Source organism: Diceros bicornis, chromosome 29 (assembly GCF_020826845.1).
Source record: "Diceros bicornis minor isolate mBicDic1 chromosome 29, mDicBic1.mat.cur, whole genome shotgun sequence".
NCBI classification, from domain to species: Eukaryota; Metazoa; Chordata; class Mammalia; order Perissodactyla; family Rhinocerotidae; genus Diceros; species Diceros bicornis.
Genome location: NC_080768.1, coordinates 15,177,342 through 15,191,911, shown reverse-complemented (window position 1 = coordinate 15,191,911; position 14,570 = coordinate 15,177,342). Strand labels below are relative to the sequence as shown.

At 42.5% G+C, this 14,570-nt stretch overlaps 1 protein-coding gene across 1 annotated transcript in view; it reads right to left on the bottom strand.

Moving 5' to 3' along the window:
• The window catches only part of WWC2 (WW and C2 domain containing 2), a 202,668-nt gene that overhangs the window by 14,432 nt on the left and 173,666 nt on the right, over positions 1–14,570 (bottom strand). Inside the window, exons 19-21 of the mRNA XM_058524943.1 lie at positions 13,580–13,744; positions 12,203–12,295; positions 7,869–8,111 (exon numbers count right to left, since the gene is read on the bottom strand). Of these exons, the coding sequence (XP_058380926.1) occupies positions 7,869–8,111; positions 12,203–12,295; positions 13,580–13,744 (501 nt within the window). The remainder of the gene's footprint in view (positions 1–7,868; positions 8,112–12,202; positions 12,296–13,579; positions 13,745–14,570) is intronic.

Below are 14,570 nucleotides of genomic sequence, written 5' to 3'. Positions count from 1 at the left end.
CGCAGCCTCCAAGTCCCACACATTTCTCTGAATCTTCACGTATATTGAAAGCATATTAGATGTGATCTCAAATAGAGCACAGAAGTTTGCAACTAGAGGGGATCTTGATGGCCATCTTATCCAATCCTCTTATTTCATAGATAAGTATATAGAATCCTATTTGAGTGTGGAAAAAACAAAAGCCACAGATAACACATACTTTTTATGACATTTTATAAGGCTGATTTGTTATTTATTTATCTTGATGAGAAAGATGGAGCTGTGAAGGACAGGAATGGGGAAGGGTACTGAGAAAGCAAAAACATCAGAGAGGATCTGGCTCTGACCCCAGAGGGGCTCCAGGTCTCCTGGCCTTGCTGTCACAGTCACGCTCTTCCTTTTCACTTGGACCCTAAACAAGAACCTCCAACGTACACCAGTGACTCCTGCCCTGGGCAGCATCAGGCTGGCTAGAGAGTTTTGAGCCTGCATTGTGCACAAAAATACAGCACTTTGTATATCTGAGCTTCAACTCCTCTAACAAAAGAGTTTTATACTGAACTGTTAACAGCATCTCCATGTGATGTTCACAGTAATGGTCTAGGAAAATAACAGCAATGGTATGGAGAAAGCGGAATACAAATTATTAAGACAACAATCTCAGCTCTCCCTGGCCCTTAGTTATTCAGATATATCTTCCTGGTTAGTCAAGCTGGAATTCTTTCTTTTTTGCTCGAGGAAGATTGGCCCTGAGCTAACATTTGTGCCAATTTTCCTGTATTTTGTATGCGGGTCGCTGCTGTATAGCTTGATGAGTGGTGTAGGTCATGCCTGGGATCCAAACCCATGAACCCGGACCACCGAAGCGGAGTGTGCCGAACTCAACCACCACGCCACCAGGCCGGTTCCCAAGCTGGAATTCTTGAGAACTAGAAAACGTATGTTCTTATTCTGAATCAGACACTTCTAACATGTCAGCTCAGATGCTTTCAACCTTTCCTGCTGCCCTGTGGTCACCAGCTCCCTGTGAAGGCATGTTCATGAAGGCACAGCTAGTGTCTCCCCTCGTGCTCCTTCTCTGAGCTTCCAGCCTGGCCGTGGGTTTTCCTGCTGAAGCCAAAATGCGCCATCAGATTGCCTGGCACCCACACAGGCACAGTGGTAGAACAATTCTTTCTTTCCTCTCCTCTCTGAGAGACGACTGGAGATGCAGTGTGCGTGGCTTCCGGAGGGCCGGACCTACAGGAGGAAGCAGCACACGCAGTGGTGACCTCCCGCCTCACCTCTCCTCTCCTCCTGGGGCTGCACCCTGCTAATGAAGCAGTGGAGTGTTTATCTCAGGCTCTGCACAAGCACAAGAGAAACCTCCGGGAGCTATTCCTTCCCCTCAGTATCTGGTGTGCAAACTGATTATGAAACCAGCTAAGTGCTGGTTCATCAGATAATACAGACCAGAAATCCTTTATTAAGATACAACTAAATTTCTAAGCAAAATCATCAATGCAACTTATGTAAGGATGATTAAAATCATCAACAGAGTTTATTATGAGGCCAGAATCATGCATAAGTAGGTATCATTTAATGACTAAACAACTTCAAGTCAACATAAAAACAAAGCACTATTTTACAAAAAAGAATTCTGAAGTGTCCCTCTTCTTCAGACACTTGGCAAAGCTGGAATAAGACCTGCTGACATCCTGCACTGGGTGGGACTCAGGAGATGTCAGCCCTTGAATCTTCACATTCTCGATGCAAACTGGAAAAGTCCATGATCTCTGAAGTATTATTCCTGGGCAGTTCTGAGCCCAGGGGCCACTTCTCACCTTATCTAAGTGAGTGTTGCTATGGTGAAGAGAGAAGGCCTATTCTGTGAGCAAAATGCATCCAATGTCCAAAGTGTGCTGGGCTCTGCTGGCTTTAAAGAAGCAACCTCTCCCCATACCGACAGCAGCACACTCATGGAGACACTGGCTCTGAGGCAGAGCCAGGAAAAGCACCATCAGAACTGTAGCTGGCACCCACTTTTCAGATGGTGACTTGTCACAGGGACAAAGTGCTAATAATTAGGAGATGAAAGGGGAAAAGACCACCCGTGTCACACAAATGGTTGCTGAATGACAGAGATGACAGTTTTCAAAGAGGTCACTTACCAGGGAATTGAGCTCAACTTCACATTATGTCTCGACAATCTGCCTGACGTCCCTGTGATTACTTCTGTCACTAGGGACAGTGTGCTAGGTATGAAAACCAACAAACCAGGGATCCTGGCAGCCTGGCAAGTGTGATAGGCCCCTTTCTCTACATCACTGCCAGTATTTTCCTAGATCACAATTGTGAACATCCCGTGGGACACGGAACAGAACAGCATAAGGCTCCTGTTTCAGAACAGTCTGTGAGAAGAGTTGAGGCTCATGTACAAACCGTATCTTACACAAGTCCCTAGGAAATGCTGACTGATTTGATCTGATGATATCCCCAGACCCTGGGGCTCCTGGAACTTGGTCCCAGAGCCACCAAGGCATAGCTGGACCACGGGTGCCCACATCATGGCCTTGCCCAACCCTGAGGGCAGGGCACAGGCTCTGAGGTGGCCGAGGTCTCCTGGGGCCACCAGCAGTGCCCACCACTCAGTTCTCATGACTCTTTATTTGCTATATTTGTCTATTCAACAGTAATTCAAGGGAAAATCCTTTACTCTAGTGGCAGGTAGGGAGCAAGCAAAACTCAAAAGAGGATAAAATCGTGCCTGGTGAGCAAGATCAGCAGCTTTAATGAGGCAGAGGAGATTTTCGCCAAGGTTGGATGGAACATCTACTACAAGGCACTGTGATAGGGAACAAGTAAAAAGGTGGCCTTGTCATCCCCCTGGAGTGTTTATATACCAGGCTGAAGGCACCCCAGGAGAAGGAGGATTTGCATTAAGACGTTATTCTTTTTTACAGGGAAAACACCTGCTCAAGTTTCCCAAGAAACTCCTCCCAGAATTTTCTACAGCTGAAAACAAACACATGCCTGACTGGCTCATTAAAGGAAAAATCATTAAAATAAACAGGTGTGCACCAAACATCAACTCTTACTCGAGGGCAGGTTTTCAGAGACTCTGAGCAACGTGTCTAAGTCGGCCCTGAAGATCTCCTTGGTTGCTGGGTCTACGCTCCTTCTGGTTTTCATCTACTTGTACTAAGGATTTCTTTAATGTAGAAGGAAAACAAGAGTAATCCTAAAAACTTGCAAACCTCAAATCATCCATCAACATCAGCAAAAATCTTAGCAGCATTCTATAATGAAAGATTAAAAAAAACCACTGAGGACAACAGTGTATTTATGATACTTTTACCTTTGAAAGGATGCCTCAATCCTGTTTCTTTCAATCGGTATTAGACATACTGCTTGGGCTTTGCCTAAGCTCCTTTCGCTGTTTTGGGGAAAAATGTCTATCCCTGGGGACTTGGAAGGAGCCACCCACTCTAGCTGATGTCACACACACATCACCACCACACACACTTCCCAAACAGCTCCTCTTGAGAAACCTTCGGTGGCTCCGATCACTTAGGCATTCAAGGCTCTCGTCAAGTCTGCCCCAATCTACCTTATCTCCAACTAGGTAGGACACAGAATAGGCTCTAGAGATACGAAAATCAAAACATGAAAAGATACATATTTTTTACTATGAGTTTTCAACTTTCATTTTGGCCATTTAAGTCCTTAATCTATCTGGAGTTGATTTTTATATATAAGGGAGGGGTCCAATGTCATCTGTTCCCTATGGATAATCTTTTTCCAGCTTCACTCATTCAACAGTCCCTCCTTCAGCCACTGGCTGACACGCTACCTCCAGCACAGAGCCATGCTCTTCATATACACGTGTCTGTTTCTGGGCTCCCTATCTTATGCCGTGGGTCAGTCTCTTGAGTCCTCCACCAATTACATACTGGCTCTCTACCTTAGCAGCTTAACAAATTCTGATTCCCTAAGGGCAAGTCCCCCTCCTTTTTCTTCTCCAGAAGTATCTTGGCTATTCTTTGTCCTTTGTTCTTCCATTAATTGTATTAATTTCCATGAAGAACCATGTGGGCGTTCTGCTTGGAATTACATTGAATCTATGGTACATTTTAGGGAGAATCGCCTATCTCCACAATATCAATTCTTCCTCTATATTGGGGGTTGGCAAACTATGCCCTGCTATCTGTTTTTGTCAAGTTTTATTAGAACAGAGTCATAACCATTTATTTACATCTTGTCTCTGGCTGTGTTTGTGCCACACAGCAGAGTTGAATAGTAGTGACTAAGACCCTATGGCCCACAAAGCCTAAATATTTCCTACCTGGTCCTTTACAGGAAAAGTTTGTTGACCTCTGCTCTACATGACTATGATATATTTCGCCATGAATTCAGGTGTTTTTACATTTCTCCTCAAAAGGTTTTATAATTTTTCCTAGACTGTACTGCACATTTTTGTTAATTTTTTCCTTGATATTTGACATTCTTTGATACTGTTGTAAATAATATCCTAATAATTAAATTTTCTAGTTGTTTCTGGTTGGTGTATAGCAACGCAACAGATTTTTATATATTATTCTTCTATTTACCCATCTTGCTGAACTCTCTTATTATTTGCAGTAATTTGCAGATTTTTAAATGTATGCAATCATGTTATCTCAAATGACGACAGCTTCATTTCCTCCTTTCCAATCCTTCTGCTTCTACTTTTTTCTTGTCTTACGTTGGTTAGAATTCCTGATATGACGTTGAACAGAAGAGTGTTGAATGGCTTGTGTCTGATCTTAAAGGGAATGATTCCAAAGTTTGTCTATTTAGGACCACGTTTGCTTTCAGTTAAGGAGGTTCTTATCTCCTCCTAACTTACTAAGAGTTTTAAACATGAACGAGTATTGATTTTTATCAACATTCTTCCTGCATCTACTGAGTTGATCAAATGGTTTTTCTCCTTAATCTGTTAAAGGGACTAATTATATTAATAGATTTTTCTAATATTAAAATATTAATTCAACACGCTTCAGCACAATTCAACATGCTCAAAATGTAATATCTTTTAAATATATTGTTGGATTCTATTTACTAATATTTAACCTAGAATTTTTGCATCTATATTCATAAATGAAACTGGCTAAGATTTTCCTTCTTGATAATTGTCTAGTTTTGGTGTTAGGGATGCTGGTCACAGAGAATGAGTCGTGGAGTGCTCTCCCTTTTTCTAGTGTCTGAAAGAGTTTGTATAAAATTGAGATAATCTGTTCTTTGCAAGTTTGGTGGAACTTGCTTATAAAACATCTAGACCTTTGTTTTCTTTGTGGATAGATTTTTAATCACTGCTTTCATTTCTTTAGGAGGTACAGAATTTTCAATCTTTTTTCCCCTTCTTTCATCAGTTCTCATATGTTATATTTTCCTAGATATCTGTCCAAATTGTGGGCATATATTGTTGATAGTATTCAATTATCCTTTAAATTTCAAGTTTATCTATAGTTCTGTCTCTCTTTACTTTTATAATTTTCTTTATTTTTGTCTTCTCTTCATTGATCTTGCCAGAGCTCTGTCTACTTTTTTTTCAGTTTTTTTCAAAGAACCAACTTTTTGCTTTATTGAGCTGCTCTCTACACAGTGGAGAAGAGATAGCAGTCAAAGCAAATTACAGTAACAAGCAATTTACAGATGAATCTTAGTAATATGATACTAAGTAGAAAAAAGTCACAAAGTTTTTATAACTACTGATACCTAGGTATCCAGAATTTCATGTGACAACAAAGTAGAAACAAAGAAACAACCAAAAACCCAAAGATGCAAAGTTCTGCTTACATCTATAGTTGTAAAACTCCAATCCAGCTCTGAAAGGCTTTGACCCATAAGAGTCAAAAGATTGTGATGCTTCTCCATGACATTCAAGGTGGTTAATGTCAACCAAGAGTTTGAAATTATTGCTAATGTTGAATTGAAAGATTCAAGCGAGTGAAAATGATGATGATGATGATGAAGGTTACAAACATAAGAGTAGGTCATTTCAGCTTTTAACTCGATCTCCCATTTAGCAAAAGGACAGCCGTGCTGTGGCCCTGCCCTCCTGCAGGCTCCTGCCATGGGGCCCTCACTGTGCGGAGCTCTCCCGACCTTTACTATGGCAGGGTCCAGTGCCTGCTGGCCTGGCCTCTCCACCCGCTTGGGATGAAGTTCCACTACCCACTTTCAAGGCCAGTTTAAGTTTCGCTTCCTCCATGAAACCTCCCCTGATCTCACCAGGAAGTGACTTCTCTTGAGGAGCTGGCGTATCTGGCTCATCTCCTTTACTAAGCCATAAGCTCTTTGCGAGCACGACAATGTCTAACTATCCTTGTATTCACCGCAGTGTCAGACACAAGGCCTACAACTCAACTCCCCACTGAAGAGACATTTATTGGGGTCCTATTGTGTGCAAAGGCTTCTTTCTATCAGTTGGGATATAATACAGATATGTAATACGTTTTGTTGCTTAAACTTTCTTTAAAAATTGCTGATATTAGTTTGATCCCCAAAATTCATTCATTAAGTTCTGAGTTCCATCTAGGATTAGCAGTGCTGGTGAGCTAAAGGACTCCAAGTTCCTTATAGTACCATGTACTACATGATCAAAATCACTTTGCGCCAAAGCAAGAAGTCTATGTTATGGACAAGATTTTCTATTAATTTAAGAAAGTGTCTAATCTATTTCAGATTTCCATCCAAAAGGGTTGAAAGAAAAGAATGTTTTGGCATTTGTAATATTTCACCTATTGGAAAATTCTATTTGTATATTACATATGGATGTGAACATATACTCTAGGACCAAAATATAAATTCTAATCTCGAGAGGATCAATCAACTTCATAAATATGCAGGTTCTTGAAAATTTTGGTCATATTTACGTGGTGGAATAATAGAAATATTCCCTTACAAATACCCTATATTTTAATCAGAGATTTTATCCTATTTTGTATAGCTGCTTGTATGGTGAAAGGTAAGGGAGAATGCCAATATGTGAAGGGTGATCTTTCTTTTTTTTTTTGGTGAGGAAGATTGGTCCTGAGCTAACATCCGTGCCCATCTTCCTCTACTTTATATGTGGGATGCTTGCCACAGCATGGCTTGATAAGTGGTGCATAGGTCTGCACCCAGGATCCTAACCTGTGAACCCTGGGCCACCGAAGTGGAGCATGCGAACTTAACCATTACGCCACTGGGCCAGCCCCCTTCCACCATTTTTGTATGTGGGATGCTGCCACAGCATGGCTTGATGAGCAGTGTGTAAGTCTGTGCCCTGGATCAGAACCTGCGAACCCAAGGTCGCTGATGTGGAGCACATGAACTTAACCACTACGCCACTGGGCCGGCCCCTGATCTTTCTTGAAGGTAAAAAAGAATGTGAAAATTTAGGGGAATTAAAATTAGCAATACCTTTCCAATTGATTAATTGCTTAATGAATCTTAAAGAGCTACTCGTAAAAATTCAAAGTTTATGACATGATAAAAGTTATACTATATTTATTTGCCAAGTCTCATGTTGAGTCAAAGAAAAGTGCTGAGCAGCAATGAAGACGACAACTTCCCCTTGCTGCCATGTCCCCTTCCTGTCAGGAGGCCAGTGGCCACCAGAGCTGCAGCTGTGGGGTGGGGTGGGGTGCGGGCAGGACCTCTTGTCTGCACCTTGGTGGGTGGCAGTACCACTTTTTTGGCAATATCCTAGGTAAAAAAAAAAAAAGCCTATAACAATGGGAAAAAAATGTGCTCTAAGTTCTAGAAAAAGGATTTTAAGACTTGAGGAAAACTGAGGTGTAAGCTGGGTATCTTCTACACGGCAGGCTTTGAAAAAGATTAACTCTGTGTAACCCCCCAGAGATGATGGAGACACAGATCTGTACCTGCTTCTCGGCTTCTTTCAGGAGCTTCTGGAATCTCTCATCTTCCAGCACACCTGGCGGAAGGTCAGTCTCTCCCTGAGCTTTCAGTTCCTCCAGCTTTTGCCTCAAGCCCCTCAGGGCCTGCAGCTCATCATTGAGGCGACTCTGCCGGGTTAGAGATGCCTGAAGATCCAGTTCTAAGTCTAGAGATGTACGTACTGGGCATTCTTGTGCTGTTCTCCTAAGGACTGGTTGGCAAACCGCCTGGATAGTTAGAAAACAAAACAACAAAACACTCTTATCACATTGGTAGTCATTATTCCGCTTTTCCTCCTTCCTGGCACATGACAGGATGGCATTTCCTTGCTCCCTTGAAGGGAGGCATAACTGGCCAAGTGACTTGCTTTGGCCAAGGAAAGGTGAGTGGGAGTGACATGTATCACTTCCAGGCAGAAGCCTTTCAAAGCCAGTGTGAGATGTGTACATTTCTGTCCCCCGCTAGAGAGACAGCAAAGAGCAGAGATGGAGGCCCATCAGCTTGGGTCCTGAGCGAGGACAAGGAGCAGAGCATCCAGCCAATCTGCAATGAACTACGCAAGAAATAAACCATTATTGTTTTAAACCACAGAGATTTTTAAAGTTGTTACCATAGTATACCCTAGCTTAGCCTGACCAATTTACTACACAAAGCCCACCTACTGTGAAAAACAAACACGTTACCAGAAACTTACATCTCCTCCATTTCAGGACACATAACTGTATCCCCACAGCTTACACCTTTGGCTTTCATTTCTGTAAGTTCTGTCACATAGCTGGTCAGCAAAGGTAAGATTATTTTTTTCTTTTTTGTGAGGAAGACTGGCCCTGGGCTAACATCTGTTGCCAATCTTCCTCTTTTTTGCTGAGAAAGATCGGCTCTGAGCTAACATCAGTGCCCATCTTCCTCTATTTTGTATATGGGATGCTGCCACAGCATGGCTGATGAGTGGTGCATTGGTCCGTGCCCAGGATTCAAACTTGCGAACCCCGGGCCGCCGAAGCAAAGCGTGCAAACTTAACCACTACGCCACAGGGCCGGCCCCTGGAGATAAGTTTTTGACTCCCTCCTCTAATCAGTATATTTAAATTCCAACTCCTTCTTCAATTTCCCATTGTCTGATATCTATTTTCACCCCTGAATCACTGGTGTTCTTGCTGAGGCCAATCTCACCCATTTATCAAGAAATAATTATTGAATATGTATGAATAAATATCTGTTGGGGGTTTGTAGGCTAAACACTAGGAAGAGAAGACACACTGACCTTGAAGACTTCAATCAGAGAATGTTATGAGACAGTAAGCAACAGCAAACTGTCGGGTAGGCCTTCTGTGCCACAGGGAGTCAGGGAAGGGAGTGAACATTCAGGGCTGAGACTCGCTTGAGGAAAGCGAGTCTCGAGGAAAGATTGCACAAGCAGAGGGGAACAAGGAGGGCATTTCTTGCCTAGACTGTTGGCAGTGGGAATGGAAAATAAGAGATTGCTAATAAAAACTGGTACTATTTGATACAAGAGAGAAGGGACTCAAACTTGACAAGTATTCTAGCTTAAAGATCTGGAACAGTTATGGTGCTCATGACAGATGGAAGGGAGAGCGCCTGCCTCTTCTTATTTCAGAGCCTTAGCCAAGTCTGAATAGCCTTCACTGTCTCCTATTCCTCTTCCTCCTTGTCCAACACATACTACTGCAACACTCTCTAACATTCTGTAACATTCTTATTATTAGGTTCCATTTATTAAACTCTGCTCTCTCTAACAAACTTATTACATAGCAGAATCACCCAGATACACACTGTCTTTGACTATTACTTGTTCTTCAGAATCAGAAATCCTTCCCAGTTGTCATGCACATGGAGCCTTTCTAAGGACTCCAATGTGCAGTGGCTTGCGAGTAACTGTTTAACAACTAGCTCACTGATTTGTAGGGTGTGCCAATTTCTTTGGTGTGAATACTCCCGCCATAACTGTTTTCACTTGGGAAGAGGTGTGCACGACCGTCTCTCAAGAGCCAGCCTGAGGAGGCTCCAGCACTCCACTGCCCACAGGTACCCTCTAACCTCAGGCCTCATATGCCTGGGACTTGGCTTTTCCAGTCAGATAAACCTTCTACTGGTCTTCACAGATGCTTCTGTTCTCTTTCACCTCTGCAGCTTTTTAATGCTGTAATGCCTAAACCAGAATACCGTTCCCCATTCACTTCCACCAACCGTATCTGCCTACTTTAAAAATCATTTAAGGGTCGGCCTGGTGGCTTAGCAGTTAAGTGCGCGCGGTCTGCTACTGGCGGCCTGGGTTCGGATCCCGGGCGCACACGGATGCACCGCTTCTCCAGCCATGCTGAGGCCGCATCCCACATACAGCAACTAGAAGGATGTGCAACTATGACATACAACTGTCTACTGGGGCTTTGGGGAAGAACAAAAGGAGGAGGATTGGCAATAGATGTTAGCTCAGAGCCCGTCTTCCTCAGCAAAAAGAGGAGGATTAGCATGGATGTTAGCTCAGGGCTGATCTCCCTCACAAAAAAAAAAAAAAACAAAACCATTTAATAATCATCTCCTACACAACGTTTCAGAATTAATCTCTGGTTCAAGTAGTTTTAATAACTAAGTTTATCAGTAACCTGACTGTTTTTCAGCTCCATTCAATTTATAAACACTTTTGGTTAAAATTTCTCTGAAGAGTGCTACCATCCTCTGTGCTGTTTAAAAATGCAGGCAACAGGGGGCCGGCCCAGTGGTGTAGTGGTTAAGCTCACACACTCCGCTTTGGTGGCCCGGGTTTCGCAGGTTTGGATCCCAGGCGCAGACCTATGCACTGCTTATGAAGCCATGCTGTGGCAGGCGTCCCACATATAAAGTGGAGGAAGACGGGCACAGATGTTAACCCAGGGCCAATCTTCCTCAGCAAAAAGACGAGGATTGGCAACAGATGTTAGCTCAGGGCTAATCTTCCTCACCAAAAAAATAAGATGCTGGCAACAGATAAAGGAGTTGAGAAAAACTTTCATTCAAGATGATGAAAATTTAGGTGCTTTTAAAGCATCAAGTTCGCTAATCTGAAAGATCTATACCGGAAAATTTCCTGAAAATGCCAATACTAAATAACTGCTGGCATATTTCCCTTTAGAACAAAGAAATATGCTTATTACTTTCAAGTAACTAGGATGTTAAACAGGGGAGTCAAATGTTGCCTAGTCATGCATTCAGTATCTTGCACACAGCAGCATTAAACCAGAGGGTCAACGGTGAAGATAACGATTCTAACCCCCTTTCCAGTCTTCACTCCAGTCTTCCCATCATCCACAGGGCCTGCCCTGGCCCAGCCTAATCACTCCTCGTCCCCTGAATGTGTCCTTCTGCCCCTGCGTCATTTCATGCCACCTACCGACAGCAACTGGTTTCCTTCCCCCCACCCCCGCAAAGCTACCACTTCCTTTGGAAATTTTATCCAGGTGTCAAGGCTATCGACCTCCCTGACGAGGCCTTGTTGATTCTCCCACCAGATGAGCTCATTCCCTCCTTCACCCACCACACTTGAACCGTCCCGTGCGTGCACTCCTCTGAACGCCTCCTCTAGGTGGAAACTCCTCCGTCACTACAGAGCTGAGCACACAGTGCTTCGTACTGACTAAAAGATACATTTCAATCTGGAAGAACACAGTTTAGTAAATTACTACTAAACAAATTATTAGTAAACCAATAACTTCCCATTAGTATTTCAGCTGTTGGTAACTGCACAGGAATCTCTGAACCACCAGAACAGTCCAAACTTTTAACTTATTTAAATATTCTCTCAGATTTATCCTTTAAAGCTCATCCAGAGACCTATGGCCTCCAGGAAAACTTGACGTGAGCTTTCCCATCCACATTAATCTTAACCTTCTGAAAATATCTGTTCCTAAGCAAGTTACTAAAACCGTGTCTCTCCTGTACCAGACGTCTGTTCCTCAGAAAAGGTACTGGGTGCCATGCTCTTCCCACAATTGCTCAAGAACCACACACGGTGTAGAGACACAGCAGCCATGAGAAGAAATGTGTTCCCCACTCAGTAAGCCCTTCTCCAATAATACTGCAATCTAAATTTCCTGCCTTAAGTATCACGTGATCCAAACCACGATGAACAAGTGCTCTCAAGCACATCCTCTCTCCATCTCCATAACTGACATAACATTTGCGTCTCTCTGTAATCACAGCGGCTTCATTCAACAGCCCAAGAGCACAGAGCAATGACAGTTAAAGGTTCTGGTATTTATGCTGTGCCATTCATGATTCTGGACAGTCTAGGATAGTGGGATGTTGCTGAGGGAATACATACCCTTTTGACCCTCAAACTGCGCCGTTCAGTGGAGTTTCTCACAAACAGTGATTTTTTAGCCAGGGTTGAACTGTCACTGTCACTTCGATTTAACTGGCAATAAAAGATAAAAAAAAGAAAATCACTACATAAGAGAGTGCTAGTGGAAGTTCAGAACTGAGAAGTTTATCAGATAAAGCAGGTAGTGATAATACAGGTTTATTTCTTTAAGAAAACCTCTCCCAAACAAGTTTTTGCCTGTTGCATGCTTTTCTTAAATAACTTAATTTTCTTAATTTAAACAATTGCCTTTTGGTGGCAGTTATCACAAGTCATGTGTTAAGATAATTGTACATACTTTGATATAAAATTGTCTCTTGTACTTTTAGCAAATAAGCAATATTCATTTTTTAAAGAAACGTGTGCATAATGTACAGAGCTCAAAATCAGAGTGAAGACACAGTTTGTACAATCTAGCACACTCTTGGACCAGACTCCCTCACCTACTTCAGGTCTTTGCTGAAATGTCACCTTCTCAATGAAGCCTACTCTGAACCCTACGGAAATTTGCGAACTTCGTCCTCACCACACCCGATCCCCTGTAACTTGCTCTACTGTCTTCCATAGTATTGGCCCCCGCTCAGAACACTTCCTAATTTATTCATCATGTTTACTGCTTACTGTTTGGCTCGACTTAGAAGGATGTAAGCTCTGTAAGGGCAGGGCTCGGGGTCTCTTGTTCATGGACGAATCCCAAGTATCCAGAAACACACTGAACAGCAGTGCTTCAGAAAAATGTTTGTTGAATTAAACGAACAAATTTGGACTTTTAAAAGTGTTTTCTAACTCATTTTAGAATATTAAATCTATTTTACTATAAGTCATAAATCCTTCTGGAAGTAGAATATGGTAAGCTGATGCAAATCCCACAATATTCTGCACAGAACTATGAATCTGAATCAGTGTCTAGAAGCATTATTAAAAGATGACTTTTGTTCTAAAACCCAATTCATGGTTCAGCAAGACTAACATGGTTTGAAGCAGAAATATACAAAATGTTATAAACCTCAAGTCACTTTAAGTTTCTAAATGCAGACTGAAGTCTAAATAAACTTAGCAGCCAGGTCCTTAATTTCACTTATTTGCCAAATAAATAGCATTAGAGCCAATGAGACGCTAAATTTGGGAAAAGAAATTTAAAAAAATTCCAAAACCCAAGCTAAAAGAACCACAGAGTGTGATATTTTATGTATACTTTATAAAAGCATTTCCGGCCAGCAGTATTTGTAGTTGGAGTCTGAAGACTCCCAGTGCAGTCTGCTGTCGTTAGGGGCCATCACTGGCAGGAGGGAAGGGCTGGGCTCTCAGCGTCCAGCGGGAGGAGCACCGCTCACTCACCCTGCAGATGTACTGGTTCCGCTCTCCGGGCGAGAAGGTCTGCGAGCGCACGATCACGCTGCTCCTCACGAAGGGGCGCTGCCGAGCGCTCAGGCCGCCGCGGTCCTTGGGGCGAACTGTCAGACTGGCATTACCTGCCTCGTCCGTATTCGTCTCTTTATCAACCTACGATAGAAGTCAGTAATTTGTCAGGAGTGGATGGACGTGGATACGTTTATGCTCCTCTCTTCTAAGTATGGAAGAAATATCTACTGCTACAGCACAGACCCATCTGGCCCCAGGGCCACTTCTGGGAGAAAGGCTTTGTGCTACTCCTGATGGAAACCCGGGGAGATGGTTTTCTACGGAGTTCTTAAGAAGTTACCCTCTGAGGGCAGGATAACGTCTGTCCCACAGGGTTACCCATAAATGGAGGCGCCACCTCTAACAGATTAGACCTAAGTCTGTCTAGATTTACAGAGCGTAAATGTGGCTCTATAAATAATCTTATTTGGGAATGCTTCATCACTAAACATTATTCAACTTTCTGATTAGTTTTTTTCCAGAATAAATGATAAAAGTAATTAAACATAAGAAAATGAAAATATACTACTAAGTTACAGGTTTACATAGAATTACAGGTTTGCAATTATACATATACGACTATAGCAACTACTGTGAAGCTGAGTTTGGATTTTTGCTGAGTTTGGATTTTTACTGGATCTTTGGAAATGTAACAAAAAATAAAATTTAAGTAAAAACAGAAGTTTTTCAAAATACAAATTCTATAGGCATAGGAAGATGTCTATGGTTGATCTTATAGGTAGAACTTGATTCCAAACCTGCCTCGTGCTGGTTTGCTCCTTTATAAAAGGGAAGTCTTCGGTCAGGGCATAATATTATTTTTCTCAGGAATAAAGAAATGGAATTTCCCAAACTCTTTATCAACATCCCAAGTTTGCCAGCATCGTCAAAGCTTGAAAACGATCTTCCCCTCTGGGGATGGCAGTCT